Genomic DNA, 20,986 nt, shown 5'->3' with positions numbered 1-20,986 from the left:
GCTGTAAACACTGACAGTTGTTGCATGTATCACCCTCGCCACTAGGGGAGCTCCAGGAGATTTATGTTGGGTATTTCCCTGTACAGAATAAGTGAAAGCAAAGCTTTAGCAAAAGGGTAGCGTGTCTATGCACAGTTGGTGAGTCCAGTTTGTATTCTTACAAAGTTTCCAGATAGACTGCCGATGTTTGCGACGTCTTATACTACACAGAGGGAGCAGAGCTTCGGGGTTATAAATTACATGGCATTCAAGCGTAAGTAAGTCTTGTAGTGCAATAGTTTATGAGATCAAATGGGCACAGTGATGTGGCCAACACAAAATACTTTAAAAATGAATGAACAAATCTTCATCACACAATTTGCCACGTTTGCAAAATCCCAAATAGTTACCCATACTTATGGCTTGGCACCAAATTAATAATAATCAAGAATAATCTCACTTTATCATTTGTTTACGTTATATTCCATTGGTCAATTTGGGTAGCGGAAGCACATGCGCATATAGGAAGTGATTGAACGGAAGGGGCGTGACGTCACTGCGGAACTTTTCTATTTGCAACACGGCCTTAGCCAGGTAGCTAAAGTGCGTACTGTATCCAATCTCGGTTTTTTTTTTGTGAATGCTAATCAATATATTCTCAATTTAGTGCACATTACGATGTTGTTAATTCAACAGAGACCGAAACAACTCGTCTCAGCGTCACTTTGGAGTGTCTCGGGCTAGCTTAGCTTGCTAGCTAGCTGCTAACAAGGAGATGCGGAAGTGAGCAACACACCGCTAAGTATTGTTATTGTGTGTGAAAATGTGTAAAGTACAGATGCTGAGAGCGTTGGTGAAGCAGCGACTAACTGCGGCTGTTGAAGAAATATTTGTAGTGTTGGAAAGAACGATAACAGAGTACGAGGAGGAACTTTCCCGAACAAAGGAGGAGAACGAGCGACAACGTCAACTACTGGACGCTGTTTGCAAGAAGCATAAAGTCGTGTTACACAGAGCAGGTTTGTGCTTATTCTTACTGTAATTGATAAATACTTAACGGCAAAATGCATTACTCCGAATGGGTGTGCAGCCATGGACGCTTACCATCCTCAGTAGCCACCATCAGTGACATGCGGTGAGGTTCATGGCTGGTGAGGCACGCTTTTGAAGTTTTTTCATGTTAATACAGGTTGCTCATTAAGGGGATAGCCAAAAAAGAGTATATGAAGTACATGCACCTACTGTCCTACTCCAGAAAAAGTTCTGATACTTTGTTGTAAAGGTCTGATCACCTGCTGGTGAGCTTGGATATAAAATTCTTTGTCTTGGTAGTCAGATTCTTGCATTCATTCAGCAGAGTGTAAAATATCTTGCATTTGACTTGTTTGTAAATAGAGCTCAAAACAGCACTGCTGTTTGTGTGTTATACAAAAGCAAAAAAAAAAAAAAAGGCTTTTCCTTACCGGAGGAATGACAGTGTCAAGCACACCAGGATGCAGGCTGCATTGGTACTGCAAGTGCCTCCCGTATGTCCATCCATCTTCTATGCTGCTTTTATCCTCACCTAGGATCACGGGTATGCTGGCTGACTTTGAAACCAGAGGCGGGGTACACCCTGCCAATCACAGGGCACATATAGACAAACAACCAATTTGCCAATTAACTTAATATTGAATGTGGGAGTAAAGGAGTACCCAGAGGAAATCCACGCACGGGTAGAACATGCAAACTCCACACAGAAATGCCCAACGGGGATTTGAACCCAGATCTTCCCGATCTCCAGACTGTGTAGCCAACATGCTAACCACTAGGACACCGTGTGGCGCCCCTCCCGCCCGCTTTGCACAGGTCACTGGTCGCCACCTTGACTACGTGCCGGAAGGGGACGGACTAAAGGCAAATTACTTCAGAACCAGCTGGCTCCTCCCCATCCCAAACTCTCTGGCAAAGCTTTGCCTGCCCTTCCAAAAAATTTGAAATCTAACCTTTTTCCTTTCCAAAAATTAAAGCTTTATTCGTTGTTTTGTTTGTTTCTACTCCAAAAAAATAACCTCTATTTTCTTTAATATGTCAGCTTTATGCTACTTAAATGACGTTATTTTTCCTCATAATATTGCCAGTTTATTTTTCTAAAATTATTATTTTTTTCTCGATAGATTACACATTTTTTCTGTTAATATTTTGACTTTATTCTTGAAAAAATATTGCTGATTTTTCCATTTCAGCTGTTGTTTTTTGTTGGCCACAAATGGCCCCCGGGCTGCACTTTGGACACCCCTGATGTGGAACAACTGTACGACAATTTTTAACACATACATAAGTCTGCAAACTTGCAAATGTAGGATAGGGCCCCTTTTAAGGTGTGTTCGTTCATCGCCTTGCTCAAGGGCACCCCGGCAGTAGTAGGTGTACGCCTGACTGAGCAAAACTTGACTTCTTGTGTCCTGCAGACGTCAGCGAGGAAGATCTTCACCCTGAGCAGCAGGAGTGGAACTCCAGCGTGGAGCAGGAGGCGCCACAGCCCCCCCACATTAAAGTGAAAGAGGAGGGAGAGCATCTTGAAGGATTGGAGGAGTTCCCAGTGATTGGTGTTCCTGTGAAGAATGAAGATGGTGAAGACAAAGTTGAAAGGGAGGAGAAGAAAGAGGTGGAGCCTTCAAGCAGCAGCTCAACTCAACACATGACAACAGAAGCTGATGGAGACCACTGTGGAGGATCACAAGCAGACAACCTCTTAGCTCCACTATCAGATAGTGGCAACACAACGTCACACTCTCCTGGCCCTGATGATGAAGACTCTAAAGCTGTTTTGACATGTCACACAGGAGAGAAACCATTCATCTGCTTAATTTGTGGTAAAAAATTTTGTCATCGGGACAATCTGAAAAGGCATGCAAGAATACACACTGGAGAACGAGCCTACTCCTGCTCAATCTGCCACGCAATTTTTAGTGTTCGCTCAGGGTTGATGCAACACCTGAGAACACACACCGGTGAAAGACCTTTCCCGTGTTCAGTTTGCGGCGAAAGATTCTCTCACAGGGGACATTTGAAGAGACACGAAAGAACACACACTGGCGAGAAACCTTTTCCATGTTCCCTTTGTGGTCTGAAATTCTCTCGAAATACCCATTTAATGACACACATGAGGACTCACACGGGTGAGAAACCATTTTCCTGCTCCTTTTGCGGCAAAAGATTCTCACTCAAGGGGAATTTGACGTCGCACGAAAGGAGACACACCGGCGAGAAAGTGTTCAGTTGCAGTCTGTGTGATGAAAGGTTCTCTTACAAGTACCAGGTTAGCAATCACAAGTGTGCTGGTTAGATCAGCAGCCGTAGAAAACACATAAGTGGCTTTATTTGACATTTGATCAGTTCTGTTCATAGAGATGGAAGGCTGAGGAGTAGCGTTAAAGCACAGATGAGACACGCACAACACAAATCCTGGCAATGACTCATTAGATCCAGTGTTTCCTTGTAAGTTGAAATTCGTCATAAATAGATTTGGCGCTATCTGTTAGTGTAGTGCACCCTGCGATTGACTGGCGACTGGTCCAGGGTGTATCCCGCCTCTCACCTGAAGTCAGCTGGGATAGGCTGGAGCATACCCGCGATTCTAGTGAGGATGAGCGGCATAGAAGACGAATGAATGAATGAATGAATGAATGTTAGTGTAATGCAGTGGTTCTCAGTTATTTTCTGTCATACCCCCACTGGGGGACAGAAATGTTTTTGCGCCCCCACCCGATTCGAAATACCATCGAGAAACTGATAATATTTATTTATTTATCTTTGCTGTACAGACGGAACTCGGAACCAGTGAAATGCAACAAAATGGAGAGCAGTGAAGCATGCAAGCATATTCAAGAGTCAAATTCAGACATGTTGGCAGGTCTGCACTAATATTGAAAAATTCCCCCCTGCCTCTCATCGACCTCCCACCCCCCCACAGTTGACGGCGTCAAAAGCACTGGTGTAATGACACTTGCTGGTCGTCTTGTTCCGCTAATAGTTGATGTGATGGCTCAATAGCGCCCCCCTCTCAGACATGGCCAAGGTGTTACTACAGCTGCCAGTTCATAAGCCCTCTGGTTGAGTTGAGTAGAGACGCTAATGCGACTTACTGTGCTTTGTAGGGTGTTGAAACCAGCAGTACGGTCCTGTCCAGTGCGCATTACATTCCACACCAGATGTTAACGGTGTCCGCAACGTCCATTAAGGCTCCTGTCCCTCATTAACACACAACAAAACACAAACCAGAGTCAAGGAGGAATGCAAGCGGGGGTTACCCTCGCCCATAAGCATGATGCACCTGGTCTGTCGGAATAACAAGACAGAGCAGGAGTGATCGGTGTTGTCAGCGATGGAGTAATCAGATTTTGACACGAAAGCAGGAGGGGCTCCCTCACCCATCTAAAAGCGCTCACAGGCAGCTCCGTCTTGTTTGTGACATTTTTTTAAAAACTAGTTCATTTGTATTTGATTTGCTATGTATAGTTTTTACTCAATGTTTGCTTATGTATATTCGCCATTTACAGTGTGCAAATTTGACAATTGCATAGTTATGTCATTTTCTCCATCGCCACAAATAGATTGCACTCCTGTGGGAAACACTGAAATCCTAATGCAGGGGTGTCCAAACTTTTTCCAGCGAGGGCCACAGAAAGAAAAATAAAAGGATGCCACTTGGTCACTTTGATATTTTGTAAAGCAACTGAGAAATTATACTGTATATATTTCAAGAAAATGACTGCATCTCAGCTTTGTCATACTTGTATAAGTGACAAAGGTGACTTCACTCTTTTTACGCATTTTTACTGTTTTTTTGAAATATTTCTAAATATTTCAACTTTCTTCATAAATAATCTTTGTAAATTTTGTAATGTTAGGCAATCAAAGCTTATTTTATTAATAACCAGGCAGATTATTCCCTTATGAGCAATTGTTTCCTCTTCTAAAGTGGGAGAAACTTTCAGAGCTTTGCTTCGTCACAGTGCTTGCATATAATCAAGTTCAAATACGGCAACTTCAAAATAAAACGCACATCTCTTACAGGAACTAAGGCATTTTCAAATAATAATTACCATTTCTTGCCAGTTTTAAATGCTTAACTCAAAATAGTCACAACACGTAATATTATGACTTTATTTGCAAAATATTTTAGAGTTTTTCCCGGACTTAATTTTCCAAAAATTACAACTTAGTTTTGTGTTGTTTCTCATGATATTATGACTTTTAAAAAATAACTAAAATTATAATTAAAAAAATATTCCAACTCTATGCCACTGAAATGATATTTTTCCCCCTAATATTACAAAGTTATTCTCATAAAATTGCAACTTTTTTTCTTGTTAAAATAAGACTTTTTTTTCCTTTTGATATTTTGACTTTATTTTTGTAAAATGACAGCTGCTTTTTCTATTTCTGCTGGGGTTTTCTTCCAACAATTTCAACTTTATTGTAAATTTTCTTCTTGTAATTATGACTTTATTCCCATCATATTTGGACTCTACCCTCGTAACATAACTTTTCCCGCAACCTAATCTTCCAAAAACTACAACTTTGTTGTTTTGTTTCTCATAACATTACGGCTTATTTAAAAAAATTGACATTTTTCATTAATATTTCAACTTTATGCTACTAAAATTACATTATTATATACAATGTAATCTCATAAAATGATGACATTTTCTTGTTAGATTAAAACTTTTTTCTCTTAATATTTTTACTTTATTCTTGTAAAATTACTGCTGATTTTTCCAAATTTGCTGTTGTTGGTGGGGTTTTTTTGTTTGTTTTTTTTTAGTTTTCTTATTAAATTCTATTTTTAGAATATGTCACAGGCCAATAAAAAAAACATCAGAGGGCCGGGAATGGCCCCTGGGCTACAGTGTGGACACCCCTGTCCTAATGTGATTTTTAAAAAAAACAAATGACTAAAATTGCCGAAAAGGTCCTGCCAGCAGTGGTTTTGATGATCCTTTGTGTTACTTGTGTAGACGTGCGTGTTTATACGGCATCTATTCTACTGCAACACAACTGGGCATTTGTATCAGATTGCTATCCACATTGGAAGAGGCCTGATTCAAATCTGAGCCAAATCTAATTCATTACACCGGCCTTAGAATCTTTATGAATACACTTCTGATCTTGTGTGATATTTCTTTCTTGCACACATATTCTCATATTTGCAATGTAAATGAAATGAATGCACTTTGCTTGTACGAGGTTAAATAAATGTAATATGTTATTGTAAATTAAATTCAGGTTGTCAAGATTTTTCTTTTAGTCTGCTTCGTTTGGCAACTTAGATGTGAACTACGAGTGATATCTAGCTTTTATAATTGTTCTGGTAAGCAGTGATGACTGCACATGTTTCTTTGCAAAAAACTCTGGTTAACACAGGAAAAACAAATGTTTCAAGTACCACCCCTCCTTTTTAAAGCTTCCAGTCTGTTATTTTCGGACTATTTTTTCTCGGAAATTTATGACTTTATTCTCATAATGGTATGACTTTACTCATATTTTTTATTTTATTTTCATTTTTCTCTCTCTTCTAATAATCTAAGATTATTCTAATACCCCCTTGTAACAAGCATTGCTTGAGACAACTGTGAAAAGGTGGACTTGTGTGACCTTTGACCCTGGGTAAAGGTAATATTACAGCTTTTTTACGGAAAAAAGTCGTGAATTTACGAGAATAAAGTCGTAAGTGTACCTTTTTCACATAAATTTACGACTTTATTCTTGAAATCTCAGATTTTTTTCCAGTGTTTTTTTTTCAGTTGTAACATTTACATAAAAAATGTCTAATTTATTTACTTATTATGAATGCTTGATTTGCACTACATATTTTTTAGTCAAAGGTTTTGAATTTTTTTTTGACATTTATGACTGAGCTAAGAAGTTGTAGGTCAAGTGTGTAATGAAACCTCCTCACCGGAGGGGGCAGTAATGGTCAAATGTACCAGCTGTGTTGTTTGCCGGAAATGGAAAGTAGGTCAAGGGAAAAAGAAGGTAGCAAAACGGTGTCATGAAGTCCTTGTTATCGTATTTATCACCGCGGTTATTCTTAATTGTGAACCTGTTGATACCACATAACGGTTTCAACATTAAGTCTTTCTATCGGGGTAGATTGTGGTCACAGCGTCACTTTGAAGCGTCTCGGGCCAGCTTAGCTTGCTAGCTGCTAACAAGGATACGCGGAACTGATCCGCGCTTTGCTAAGCAGAGCTCAAGTGTGAGTGCAAGTATTGTGATTGTGTGAAAATGTGTAAAGTACAAATGCTGAGAGCGTTGGTGAATCAGCGACTAACTGCGGTTGTTGAAGAAATATTTGTAGTGTTGGAAAGAACGATAGCAGAGTACGAGGAGGAACTTTCTCGAACAAAAGAGGAGAATGAGCGACAACGCCAACTGCTGGACGCTGTTTTCAAGAAACGTCAAATGGAGTCACACAGCGAAGGTTAGTTTGCTTCTTCACTTTACCTTTTTGATCAGGTATCGTGATGTAGCTGTGTAAATTGGGCAATTTAGTTAATGAAATCAGAGGCATAAGGATAGATTAACGGAGCACTATTTGATGCTTTAAGGCCTTGGTTGTTCTCTATAACGTGGTGTTAAGCAACTACAGGGTCCTACCTGACCACGTAGTAAGTTGAATTTAAAATACACTACATGTTTTGCTTTGTGCCTGTCTGTTTAAGTTTATTTGTTAAACACTCACAAAGGTGCCAGGATGTATCAAAAGCTTTCACAGCTGTTTTGTTCAATATTATTTGCTGTGTATTTCATAACTAAACCTACCAAAGGACAATTACTAGCGGGACATGACATCTTTTACAGCAATGGAAGAGAAGAATGTTCATTTAATGGTGAGATGGTGATGTGAGCTCTAGGTGTGTAGTGCTAGAAAAAGACCCTGCTGCAGCTTCTGTGTGTCCTCCTGCAAGATATTATTCACATTTGGACCAACAATAACATTTAACTTGAGTTTTCTGAAGCGTGTGTTTGTCTTCTTGTGTCGTGCAGACATCATTGAAGAAGGTATTCCCCCTGAACAGCAGGAATGGAGCTCCAGGGTGGAGCAGTACGAGCAACAGATTAAAGAGGAGGAGGGTCGTCACAGCGCCATTCAAGAGGGAGAGCATCTTGAAGGACCGGAGGAGTTCCCAGTGATTTGTGTCATTGTGAAGAGTGAAGATGATGAAGACAAAGGTGAAAGTGAGGAGAAGAGAGAGGTGGAGCCTCCAAGCAGCAGCTCAACTCAACACATGACAACAGAAGCTGATGGAGACCACTGTGGAGGATCACAAACAGGCAGCATCTTAGCTCCACTATCAGATAGTGACGACACAATGTCACACTCTCCTGACACTGATGATGAAGACTCTAAGGCTGATATGACATGTCACACTGACAACACACGCTTTAAATGCGCTCAGTGTAACAAAACCTTTGGTGACAAGTCAACTTTGACAAGACACATGAGGGTTCACTCAGGAGAAAAACCATTTAGTTGCTCAGTTTGTAGCAAAAGCTTCAAACTGAAGGACACTTTGATCAGACACTCCAGGATACACACTGGGGAGAAACCATTCAGTTGCTCGGTTTGTGGGAAAGGATTCTCTGTCAGGGGAAATTTTATCACCCACACAAGAACGCACACTGGAGAAAAACCATATGCCTGCTCATTCTGCAACACAGGTTTCCGTGCTCGCCCGGCATTGGTTAAACACTTGAGAACGCACACTGGGGAGAAACCTTTTAGCTGTACAGTCTGTGGCGAAAGATTCTCTCAAAAGGAAACGTTGAATAGACATTTAAGAACGCACTCTGGGGAGAAACCGTTTACCTGCATAGTATGTGGTAAAACATTTTCTATAAAAGGACAATTGATTGCACACACAAGGACACACACAGGAGAGAAACCTTACACCTGCACAGTCTGCGGTAAAACATTTTCTCTTAAGGGAAACTTAATAAGACACACAAGAACGCACACTGGGGAGAAACCCTTTTCCTGCCCAATCTGTAACAAACGTTTTAGTGATAGCTCGGGATTGCTTATTCACAGGCGAACGCATACAGGAGAGAAACCCTTTTCCTGCACAGTCTGTGGTCAACGATTTTCTATAAAGGGACACTTGATAACACACACGAGAACGCACACCGGAGAGAAACCATTTTCCTGCTTGGTGTGCAACATGGGTTTTAGTTCTCACTCAGGACTGGCTCAACACATGAACAAACACAACTGAAATGATTTTAGCTTTGACTCAGGATAGTTGTAACCGTTTCTTACACACACACCAGTCCCTGAAAGTGCTCTTAAGTTGGGGTTTCTAACAGCAAAGGTGGGTTCATGGACATTAACACAGGTGTGCATGCCTTTTGGAGATGACCTGATCGCTCAGATGGTGGTGGTTGCTATTGAACAGCCACAGCTACATTGTATTCTACACTGAATCCTGATGCAATAATTTCATTGGAAGGTGGAAACTGTATGTGGTTGTAGTCTAAAGCAACCGAGTTACTATTCTACTTCCTTTCTGGAGTCAGCAGCCCGAATGGACTTCGCACTAAACGCGTAGCAAGAGCAAAAAGTTTCTGTTGAGTGTGTGTGAAACTGATAATCAACCTGTACAAACCTCCAGTATGTCCCTGATAGTACTGCATTTACTTTTGCCTTCATGGCATAGCGTTGTTTTAGCATGTAGTACATTTCCTATTGTGTCGTCCCGCGCAGGGCAAATGCAGCCGCAATGCTTCACGGGTTTGAGTAAAGGCGGTCGCCTGCACTCCTTCCCGAACTGTGAATAGTTGCATATGTTATAATATGGAATATTTCATGTTGTTGTGCTTAAAGTACAGTCTTCATGGTTACACCGTGTCTGTTCAAAGACATCCCTGTCATTTGCGTTGGTTTGGGGTCTCAAATAAAGGCTGTTCTTCTGCTCACTGCGGTCTTGTTCTTGTCAGAAAAACAGAGAGAACGTTAGTGTCAGAATTGGTTCGCGCACGTGCTTCCACACGCTAACATGCTCCCACACGCTAACATGCTCAAGGCATGTGATATAATGCACGGATGCTTTTTTTGCAGTACAGTATGCCTTGTAACCTTGTAATCTGTATCAGTGCGGTACTGTGTAGTAATCAAGTGTTTCCGGTAGATGGCAGTATTTCATCGTTCTTATTCTTCCCATTGTGGGCGCAAAAGACAAGACATAACGTTAGCAAGGTAATTCCTCATTTTTACTGGCATTACGGCACCGTTCACTTCTTTGTGCATGTCCCTGTACATTATTTATTTCATATGACTGAATAAACATTCCTCTTGTTTCAGATCAATTCACCGGCGTTCACTTTGAAGCTTCTCGGGCTAGCTTAGCTCGCTAGCTGCTAACAAAGAAACGCGGACGTGATCAACTCAGCAGAGGTCAAGTGCGAGTGTGAAATTGTGCGAAAATGTGTAAAGTACAAATGCTGAGAGGGTTGCTTAATCAGCGGCTGACTGAGGCCGTCGAGGAAATATTTGGACTGTTCGAAGTGATGATAGCAGAGTACAACGTGGAACTTTCTCGAACAAAAGAGGAGAACGAGCGACAACGTCAAATGCTGGAGGCTGTTTTCAAGCCTGAAGATGAATTCCGAAGAGCAAGTATGTTCCTTTCGTACTCTCATATGTTTTGGTAGCTTCTTTTCGCCCTGAAGACCCAAGGCCTTCCATAGATTGAAGCTAATCAGTACTGCGTATATGTGACGCAGACCATACGTCGCACGCGCCGTGCAAGCCGCTGAAGCCACAGAGAGGCCATCTTACCACTCACATCTCGTACGTAGCAGACTACATTGGCACAGCGTACATAGTGTAAGAAGCAGATGAAGAGGCTCGCAGAACATCTATATTTTACATTAAAAAGCGGGGAGATTCTCCCATTCCTTCAAGTAACGCAACCTTCGTCCCTTAAAAACGATTTGATACGTTATTCTCTATCTTTTGGCGATATTAAATGTACTTTTTCCCCTTCCAATTCTCATTGCCTTTGGGACCAAATTCTACTGTGCACCCTGGCTCAGCACTCCCCTATAGCAATGCATAGTTTTACTCCTCCAGAAAGAGATTTATATTTTAACTGCATATCCCATCCCTTTTTTCCACTAAAATCCATGGTCATGATCCTTTACTTTTTTTTCTTACTTTCATACAATTCACTGTGCTCTTGTCTGTACAAAATATGAATCATAAAAGAGAATGACTTTGGACAAGTTTTAAAATCATTTAACATTTTGCTGATTTTTTTTGCTGATTTTTTTTTGTTTGTGTTATGAAATAGAAATAACCTCTTTTCTGATATAGAAATATATTTTAACAAAAACCACAGGAATAATATGTAATATAATATGTAATAATATATAAACATTGTCTCCATATGAAGGTTCATTTTAAATTATGGTAAACAACAAAAAAAAAAACGTATTTTTTTATATTTGCAAGCAACCGCAAATGATTTAGTAGTCTAGTCGCGGTTGTTTGTTTACTTATCCCCCACAGCCCCCTATGTAAAGCCGTTATGACTCAGGTATGGTATGATATCGACAATGTTTTTTAATGATCATACCCGAGTCCTTATGACTAAGCTCAAGCACACCTGTTGAGGGAGGTTAGTCTGAAGACTAACCTTGCATTTAGTGTGAGTGGGTAACAAACTAACAACACACTTAACAACTCACAAGTTCTCACATAAGTCATTGTCCGAAGTATTTCTTGTGAGTGGTAATATGGCGGCCGCGTGGCTTCACAAGTCATTGACCAATGGCCTATCCAGATTCTTTAAGTACAGATCAGTGGTATTGACGATATCAAGCTGAATCGGAAGTAGGAATACGACGGCAACCCCACTTGGACAAACAATGTGGTCGCAACCTCCGTATTTTCCTTTCAAAACTATTAAATTATGTATTTGTTTTGGGGAATACATCTGGACACAGATGAGGTGTAGTGGCTATTCTTTAATTTCCTCTCACATGCATGTCCCGGTGCCTAACTTCTAATATAACCACTTCAACGTGATGGCATGAGATTTGGTGTTACTCGTTGAGTTATCTTGGTTCAACTCACACATTAAAAAGATGTATGCTTCCCCATCGCCAACACATTTATTGTATTTTGGCATGTCCACCAAAATCCTTAGTTGCTTCTATAGATGCACTATCGAAAGTGTCCTTACCGCCTCCATCACTGTTTGGTACGGTAACTGTACAACACGTGATAGCAAGGCACTCCAGCGGGTGATCAAGACCTCACAGAACATTGTTGGGGCAGCCCTCCCCTCACTGCAAGACATTTATAAATCTGGAGTCCTACGAAGAACACACAACCTCATCAAGGACAGCACACATCCACAACACTCATTATTCACACTCCTACCGTCAGGCAGACGGTACAGGAGTTTGAAGTCCAGGACCACAAGACTGGCAAACAGCTTTTACCCACAGGCCATCAGGCTTCTCAACGAAGCACTCACACACGCCGCACGCAACACACATACACACAAACACACACACTCATAGCACTTTATTTATTTATTTATTTATTTATTTATTTGTATTAATGTCTCTTCTGTTGTTGCTTAATTTATTGGTATATATGTTTCTTATGTTCTTATTCATTTTCTTGTGTTTTCTTTCTTTTTTTGGGAGAATGAACAGAATAAGAATTTCATTGCATAGCAGAACTACCTGTTTTACTGTGCATATGACAATAAAACTCTTGAATCTTGAATATGGAATTGAATCTTGAATCTTGTATTGACGTTACAATTAATTAATGAAAGATACATCGTGAGATGCACTGGGACACATCATCAGTGATGTTCCTGAGTTCATCAGGCGTTTCGGGTCTTTCAACATCATACACCCTCACTCAGGTGACCCAGCCTAGGGTTGATCATTCCCTGGCTTGTGTCCCAGTAGCATGGGCCCACAGATCGCTCCTCTTGATCCACAGCCACCTGGAGGCTCTCTCTGCTGCCTCCATGGTGGACTTGATGGCTTTCCGTTTTGCAGCCCCGGTGATGCCAAGTAGTGTGAAAACCTTGCACAGCAAAGCCTGCACCCTACTTCAATGGGCTCGCATCGTGCATTCCATTAGGCATTGCTCAACCAACTCCTGGTACTTTGACCGCTTCTGCTCGTTTGCCTCCTCTATACGATCCTCCCAGGGAACTGTCAGTTCTAACAGAAGCACCTGCCTTGAAGAGACTGACACTAGCACGATGTCTGGTCTCAGGGAAGTTGCTGTAATGTGGTCTGGGAACTTGAGCTGCTTGCCTAGGTCAACTTGGAGATCCCAGTCCACTGCTGAGGTGAGATAGTCAGCTGGTTTGGGCTGTGGTAGTGGCTGCTCTCCAGCCCTTACAAAGGCGATGTTCCTCTTGCCAAGCTGTTGCTTGTGGCTGATGTTTTTGGCCACGGCCTTGGAGATGGTTTCAGCAACAGTCTTGAGCACCTGGTCGTGCCTCCAACGGTAAGGACCCTCCCCGAGGGCTTTTGAACAGCTGCTTAGGATGTGCTCCAGAGAGCCTTTCCTGGAGCACAGGGCACATGCTGGAGAGTCACCCATGCCCCAGAGATGGAGATTGGCTGGGCTGGGCCGGACATCATAAACAGCAAGGACCATGAACCTGATGCGCTGCGGTTCTGCCTTCCAGATCTCAGACCAGGTCACCTTCCTCTCCAGCACCCACTCCCACTTTGTCCATGCTCCCTGCTGCTGCATGCCCACCATCCTGCTGGTCCGTTCCTCCTCGACCCCTGCCCGCACCTCCCTCAGGACTAGCTGTCGTTTGTCCTTTCCGTGTGGCTTCTCATAGCAAGGTTGAGGAATCGCACCCAGCCCAGATCGACCTATTGCCACCGTGCCCACCAGAGCCCTGTGTCTCAGCCGGGACTCATCTACCACCAGACCATCTTGAGCCCTCCACTTCCTGCCAGTTCGCACCACGATGCCCGCTGATGCTACTTTAGAGTCCTTGGAGTCCCGATAGAGCAAGGCCTCTCTTGTGCGAGAGACCCTGAACTCCTCATCAAGGCTGCTGAAAGGGAGCTGTAGTTTGTTGGTCTTCCCATACAGTGCTGCACTGCATAGGCTGCGTGGGAAGCCCATCAATCTACGGAGGTAAGTGCTGATCCTCCTCTCCTCCAGGGTCTCTACAGTCGACAAGGGCACCTCGTACATCAACAGAGGCCAAAGTACCCGGGGTAGGACGCCATGCTGGTAAATCCACGCCTTAAACCTGCCGGGTAAGCCAGACTTGTCTACCGCCGACAGCCACGTCTCAAGCTCCTTGATGGTGATTTGGATTGATGCAGAATCCCTGAGACTACAGTCGAAGATCTTGCCCAGGCTCTTGACTGGTTTCTCTGTGATAGATGGGATTGCCGTGCAATCCACGAAGAAGCGAAACTTGTCTGCCACTTTTCCCTTCTTCAACACCATTGCACTGGATTTAGTGGATTTGAAGCTCATTCTTGCCCAGGATATGAGCTTTTCCAGGCCCTGGAGTATCCATCTCCCACCAGGCACAGATGTCGTGGTGACGGTGAGATCGTCCATAAAGGCTTTGATGGGTGGTTGCCGAATGCCAGACTTGGACAGAGGACCTCTGCACTCCCTTTTGGCTGCCTTGACTACCATGTTCATGGCCAGGGCAAAAAGGCTAACTGAGATCGTGCACCCAGTTACAATGCCCTTTTCGAGCCTGTGCCAGTCAGATGTTGTGCTCCCAGAAGTGACTCTGAGTCTGAAGTTCCCGTAGTAATTCAGAATGAGGTCCTTGATCTTTCTGAATGAACATTTCACAATAAAGCACATCACTTCCTGTTCTTAAAGTGTGATGACAAACCTTCAAAGTAAAACACAGTAATAAAACACTGCAAAGGTTCACTTGTATGCTCTGAATTAACTTAACGCTTGTTGCTACGTATACAAGCCAGTAAACCATGCCTGTTATTGTAAATGGCGCTTACATTAGGGCTGCAGCTATCATAATTTTTGTACTGTAATCGGGTATTGTACTGTAAATTCCTTCAATTAATTGAGTAATCGGACAAAACATGTTTGCTTTGTTAAAGAGCAATTACACGTTTTTCAAATTCACATTTTACATATGGACAAATTGAATTCCTCAAGGTTTTGCATGTTGTGGGACTTGTCTTGGTTGACACGTCTCATCAACATTATGTGGAAGTTGGGACAGTACCTCTAGATTGGCAGACAGGGGTGGTTGGCCCCCTTTTCAAGAAGGTTGAACGGAGGGTGTGTTCCAACTACGGGGGGGTCACACTCCTCAGACTTCTTGGGAAAGTCAATTCCAGAGTGCTGGATAGAAGGGTACAACCGTTAGTCCAACTTTGGCTACAGGAGGTACAATGTGGTTTTCATCCTGGTGGTGGAACACCAGACAAGCTCTTCACCCTTGCAAGGGTGCTGGAGGGTGCATGGGACTTTGCCCAACAACCAACATTTGTCTAAACTGTATAGAGTGACCACAAAGGCAAAGTTTAAATGTGTACAAAAGCGTACCATAACTCCGCATGGGTGGTGTTGATTTGTAGCCCACTGACGTAACGACCTCTCATTGACGAGGTGAAATACATAGAAAGTGTGTCGTGGTTCTTTAATGGTGGGATACAGATATGAGCTTCAGATGTAACTTGACTTTTTCCAAAGCACGTGTTTGTCTTCTTGTGTCGTGCAGACGGCAGTGAAGAAGATCTCCCCCCTGAGCAGCTGGAGTCGAGCTCCAGCGTACCCCAGCCCTCCCACATTAAAGAGGAAAATGAGGAGACAGAGCCCTCCCACATTAAAGAGGAAGAGGAGGAGCCACGGCCCATCCACAGTGAAGTGTGGACTGGGGAGGAGGGTGATTTCACCAAGGTCCCAGGGATCCGTGTCATTGTGAAGAGTGAAGATGATGAAGGCAAAGGTCAAAGTGAGGAGAAGCAAGAGGTGGAGCCTCCAAGCAGCAGCTCAACTCAACACATGACAGCAGAAGCTGATGGAGACCACTGTGGAGGATCACAAGCAGACGTAGCGCCACCGTCAGACAGTGAGGATGCGTCACACTCTCCTGACACTGTTGATGATGAAGACTTGAAAGCTGATTTGACATGTCACACTGACAACACACACTCAAAATGCTCTCAATGTGACAAAACCTTTACTTACCTTAGTAGTCTGAAAAGACATGAAAACACACACAGGAGAGAAACCTTTTGCCTGCTCATTTTGTGGTAAAAGATTCGCTCACAAGGGAAATTTGACAACACACACAAGAACGCACACTGGTGAGAAACCATATTCCTGTTCAGTGTGCAACACACGTTTTAGTGACCAGTCAGTACTGATTCGACACATGAGAGCTCACACTGGTGAGAAACCTTATGCCTGCTCATTGTGCGGTAAAGCTTTCTTTATAAAGGGCTCTCTGACAGCACACACACGAACACACACTGGAGAGAAACCTTTTAAATGCTTAATTTGTGGTAAGAACTTTTCCCAAAAGTCACATTTGACAACACACACACAAACACACACTGGGGAGAAAACATATTCAGAGTTTTTTTGGCAGATGGCAACACACAACTAACATTTCTCTCAAGTGGTATCACAAGTGCAATGAAGCTGCAGGACTTAAAAAATAAAATAAACTGTCAAGACCAACAACCACACTGACGCTGACTTCTTTGCTAAATTCTGTCTTAATATCAACCTCAATGAGTTGGATTAAAAAGAAGCTGTGGTGGACGACAGAGCCAACTGTGGCTGTGTTAACTGTAAACACTTTTCACCCTCGCCGCTAGCGGAACTCCAGAGGACTTACGTTCGGTGTTCCCAATTCCAGAATAAGTGAAAGCTTTACCAAAAGGATTGCGTTTCTATGCACAGTTGGTGAGTACAGTATGTATTCTTACCAAGTTTCCAGACAGAGACTGTGGCTGTTTGGGACTTCTTAGACTACTCAGAGGGAGCAGAGCACTGGGGGTATAAATTACATGTTCAACCATAAGTAGTTAAATAGATCACCAGGTCAAATGGGGACAGTGATACGTGTGGCCAACACAAAAAACGTTAAATCAACTAACTTTGTAGCATCGTATCCTATCCTCTTTGTACATTTTCTTCTTCTAATACAGTATTAGGACTTAATTCCCATAATATAACTATAACTCTTAACTTTTTTCACAACCTACTGTAAATTTCCAAAAATGTCAGCTCTATTTTGTTGTTAGTTTCTTATAATACTAACACTTTAAAAACGTTTTTTATTTAATATTTCAACTCTATGCAACTAAAATGACATTATTTTTCCTCATAATATTAGAGTTGTTTATTGTAAATTTGCACCTTCTCGTTACTTTCTTGTTAGTATTTTGACTTTATTATCGTAAAATTACAGATGTCTCTTTCATTTCTACCCTTTTTGAGTTTTTTTTTTCATTTTCAGACTATTTCAACATTTTCTTTCTTGTAAATTGTCTTCATCAAGTATGCAATTAGTCATGGAAGTGTAGTAACCAAGTGTTTCCGGTAGATGGCAGTATTTTACCGTCCTTATTCTTCCCATTGTGGAAGCAAAAGCAAATACATAACGTTAGCAAGGTAACGCCTCATTTTTGCTGCACCGTTCGCTGCTTTGTGCATATCCCTGTACATTATTTATCAAGTATGACTGAACAAACATTCCTTTTGTTTCAGAGCAATTCGCCTGTGTGCACTTTGAAGCTTCTCACGCTACCTTAGCTTGCTAGCTGCTAACAAAGAGACGCAGAAGTTATCAACACATTGCTAAGCAGAGATCAAGTGCGAGTGTAAAGTTTTGTGATTGTGTGAAAATGTGTAAAGTACAGTTGCTGAGAGCGTTGTTCAATCAGCGGCTAACTGAGGCCGTCGAGGAAATATTTGGACTGTTCGAAGTGATGATAGCAGACTACGAGGGGGAACTTTCTCGAACAAAAGAAGAGAACGAACGACAACGTCAAAAACTGGAGGCTGCTTTCAAGCCTGAAGCAGAATTCCAAAGAGCAGGTATGTTCCTTTCGTCCTGTCATACGTTTGATACCTTATACTTTACTATTACTCGCCCTGTAGACCCCAGGCCTTGCATAAACTGAAGCTAAGGCACACTGCGCATGCGTGCATAGGTCGCCATTTTGGTACAGTATCAAGCTGAAGCGGAAATAGAAATAGTACGACAAATCCACTTGGACAGACTATGTGGTCTCAACCTCGATGATTCACCTTTTCCTGGAGGTCATATGCGCATGGGTGCTGTTGATTTGTATCCCACTGACGTAATGAAATAACCTCTCATAGACGAGGTGAAATATACAGTATTTAAAATGTGTATTGGTTCTTTAATGGTTGGATGGTGGTATTATCTCCAGGTGTGTTGTGGTAGAAGAACCCCGTTGCAGGTTCTGTGTGTTCTGCAACAAGATGATATTCATATTTGGAGCCACAATAACATGCTAATATCTAACTGTCACAAGAACTGTCTTCTTGTGTCGTGCAGAAGGCAGTGAAGAAGATCTTCCCCCTGAGCAGCAGGAGTGGAGCTCCAGGGTGCCCCAGCCCCGCTACATTAAAGAGGAAAATGAGGAGACAGAGCCCACCCACATTAAACAGGAAGAGGAGGAGCCACAGCCCACCCACAGTGAAGTGTGGACTCGGGAGGAGGGTGATTTCACCAAGTTCCCAGCGGCCTGTGTCATTGTGAAGAGTGAAGATGATGAATACAAAGGTCAAAGTGAGGAGAAGAGAGAGGTGGAGCCTCCAAGCAGCAGCTCAACTCAACACATGACAACAGAAGCTGATGAAGACCACTGTGGAGGATCACAAGCAGACAACCTCTTAGCTCCACTATCAGATAGTGACGACACAACGTCACACTCTCCTGACACTGATGATGAAGACTCTAAAGCTGATATGACATGTCACACTGACAACACACACTTGAAATGCTCTTACTGCGACAAAACTTTTAATTACCCCAGTAATCTGAAAAGACACATGAAAACACACACGGGAGAGAAACCTTTTGCCTGCTCATTTTGTGGTAAAAGATTCGCTCACAAGGGAAATTTGACAACACACACAAGAATGCACACTGGAGAGAAACCATATTCCTGTTCAGTGTGCAACACACGTTTTAGTGACCAGTCAGTACTGATTCGACACATGAGAGTTCACACTGGTGAGAAACCTTATGCCTGCTCATTGTGCGGTAAAGCTTTCTTTATAAAGGGCTCTCTGACAGCACACACACAAACACACACTGGAGAGAAAAATGCTTAATTGTGGTAAGAACGCCTCTCAAAAGTCACACTTGGGGGAGTATACGGTGAAAGTGGGTCTGCCAAAAAGACTTTGTGCTCAGGATGCAGTTCAACAGAACCTAAATTCTCCAAACAGAATTGAACGGTACCTCGATGATAGTTACCAACTTACTTTGTCAAGTCCGATTTTCGGCTTTGTGCTAAGTACGCGTTCAATGAAAGGATGCTGTTGACGTCATATTATTCTACTTCCGCTGAAAATGAAGCGATCCTAGTCAGTGTGTTGTACAAAGAATGATTATGTCATTATTATGGAGCGTTATGAGCAGTTCTCAAAAGATCATGGCTGCTGAAAGCAACACTGTTGCCGCCAACAGAGCGAGGGAGGATGCACCTTCTGAATGCGCAATTTAACACTGATTATTATGCTAACTATACCCTACTAGTCGTTTCATTTATCAACATGAAACATTGCACAACTTTGACATATTAACACTTATTCATTGAAAAAAAAATTGGAGCAACAACTTTTTTTCATATTATCCATCCATCCATCCTCACGAGGGTCGCGGGGGTATGCTGGAACCTATCCCAGCTGACTTCGGGTGAGAGGCGGGGTACACCCTGGACTGGTCGCCAGGCAATCGCAAAAATAGGCAAACAACCATTCACACTCACATTCATACTTATGGACAATTTAGAGTCGCCATTAACTTAACGTATGTTTTTGGAACATGGGAGGAAAACCACACACGCACAGAGAACATGCAAACTCCACACAGAAATGCCCAACAGAGATTCGAGCTCAAATCTTCCCGATCTCCTGACTGTGTGGCCAACATGCGGCCTTTTTCATATTACCGTATACAGTATTTGCAATAAATAATTTTCAGGTGCTTTATCTCGTTACGACCAGTAGATGGCAGTGTTTTGTGGCGACCTTTGACATTTTTCCTCGTTACGATAAAACAAGTGTTTTATTGCAGTTGATTGATGTCTCAGAGTGTTTATTCCTCCAGCAAATATTGTAATATAAGAAGACTAATGGGTTGAGTACTCACGCAAGGACTCCTGTTACATTTACACATGCTAACTTTGGCCTAATTATTAATATTCCACATTGCATTTTATTCCTGGCGCTCGTCTCACAAAGTGAACATATCTAGCGTATTCCCTGAAAATCTATCTCGCTTATGGATGGATGATATTATCAGGCAATGCTCCTTTTTTTCATTTTTTCCCCCATGCCCCCTCAGGGACTGTATTGTTGGTCTTAATATAAAGCTCAATTATTTGGGTTCAACAGAAACTTTGGCTGGATAACTCAGGTGTACCTTTGCATTCCAATAACATACATGCCGCTATTGTATAATAGTTTTAAAGTGTGAACTAAAGAACGAAAGAACTGTGCCTCGTTAACTGTAAATACTGACAATGCGTCTGTGTAGGCTCTCAGTCGTACAGGAGTTGTCCATCGAGGAAAAGGCTTCTTGAGACGTCATCTGTACTTCTGTGTAGAAGGTGTCGGACGTTTCGCTCCTCATCCGAAGAGCTTCGTCAGCAAACTAATAAGTGCTGGTAGCTTAGGCCTTAAATACAGTAAGAGTGGGCGGAATTGGTGTGCCAACACCCTCCTCCTATTGGTTCGTTACACTAAGCCTGG

At 42.4% G+C, this 20,986-nt stretch overlaps 3 protein-coding genes across 3 annotated transcripts; all 3 read left to right on the top strand.

Moving 5' to 3' along the window:
• Nucleotides 1-802: 802 nt before the first annotated feature.
• On the top strand, nucleotides 803-6,243 carry LOC129178284 (zinc finger protein 570-like). The gene is made up of 2 exons (XM_054770351.1): nucleotides 803-998; nucleotides 2,430-6,243. The coding sequence occupies exons 1-2, from the start codon at nucleotides 803-805 to the stop codon at nucleotides 3,305-3,307; spliced, it is 1,074 nt and encodes a 357-aa protein (XP_054626326.1). The 3' UTR covers nucleotides 3,308-6,243.
• Nucleotides 6,244-6,816: 573 nt separating this feature from the next.
• LOC129178238 (zinc finger protein 501-like) lies at nucleotides 6,817-9,920 on the top strand. The gene is made up of 2 exons (XM_054770260.1): nucleotides 6,817-7,447; nucleotides 8,014-9,920. Exons 1-2 carry the CDS (start codon nucleotides 7,252-7,254, stop codon nucleotides 9,240-9,242), a joined length of 1,425 nt encoding a protein of 474 aa, XP_054626235.1. The 5' UTR covers nucleotides 6,817-7,251; the 3' UTR covers nucleotides 9,243-9,920.
• A 7,678-nt stretch (nucleotides 9,921-17,598) lies between these two features.
• LOC129178295 (zinc finger and SCAN domain-containing protein 2-like) lies at nucleotides 17,599-20,613 on the top strand. Its single transcript, XM_054770367.1, has 3 exons — nucleotides 17,599-17,647; nucleotides 17,744-18,073; nucleotides 18,561-20,613. The coding sequence occupies exons 2-3, from the start codon at nucleotides 17,881-17,883 to the stop codon at nucleotides 19,340-19,342; spliced, it is 975 nt and encodes a 324-aa protein (XP_054626342.1). The 5' UTR covers nucleotides 17,599-17,647; nucleotides 17,744-17,880; the 3' UTR covers nucleotides 19,343-20,613.
• The last annotated feature ends 373 nt before the right edge of the window (nucleotides 20,614-20,986 follow it).

Source organism: Dunckerocampus dactyliophorus, chromosome 3 (assembly GCF_027744805.1).
Source record: "Dunckerocampus dactyliophorus isolate RoL2022-P2 chromosome 3, RoL_Ddac_1.1, whole genome shotgun sequence".
In the NCBI taxonomy this organism is placed as follows: Eukaryota; Metazoa; Chordata; class Actinopteri; order Syngnathiformes; family Syngnathidae; genus Dunckerocampus; species Dunckerocampus dactyliophorus.
Note: the sequence above shows the minus strand (reverse complement) of the source record. Positions and strands in the feature narration are given on the sequence as shown.

Excerpts from the sequence above, each read along its gene's own strand:
- LOC129178284 (XM_054770351.1), top strand. The coding sequence starts at position 803 with ATGTGTAAAGTACAGATGCTGAGAGCGTTGGTGAAGCAGCGACTAACT. Across the intron at positions 999-2,429 it reads AGTCGTGTTACACAGAGCAG|ACGTCAGCGAGGAAGATCTT; the intron begins GTTTGTGCTTAT and ends TGTGTCCTGCAG.
- LOC129178295 (XM_054770367.1), top strand. The coding sequence starts at position 17,881 with ATGTGTAAAGTACAGTTGCTGAGAGCGTTGTTCAATCAGCGGCTAACT. Across the intron at positions 18,074-18,560 it reads AGCAGAATTCCAAAGAGCAG|AAGGCAGTGAAGAAGATCTT; the intron begins GTATGTTCCTTT and ends TGTGTCGTGCAG.
- LOC129178238 (XM_054770260.1), top strand. The coding sequence starts at position 7,252 with ATGTGTAAAGTACAAATGCTGAGAGCGTTGGTGAATCAGCGACTAACT. Across the intron at positions 7,448-8,013 it reads AATGGAGTCACACAGCGAAG|ACATCATTGAAGAAGGTATT; the intron begins GTTAGTTTGCTT and ends TGTGTCGTGCAG.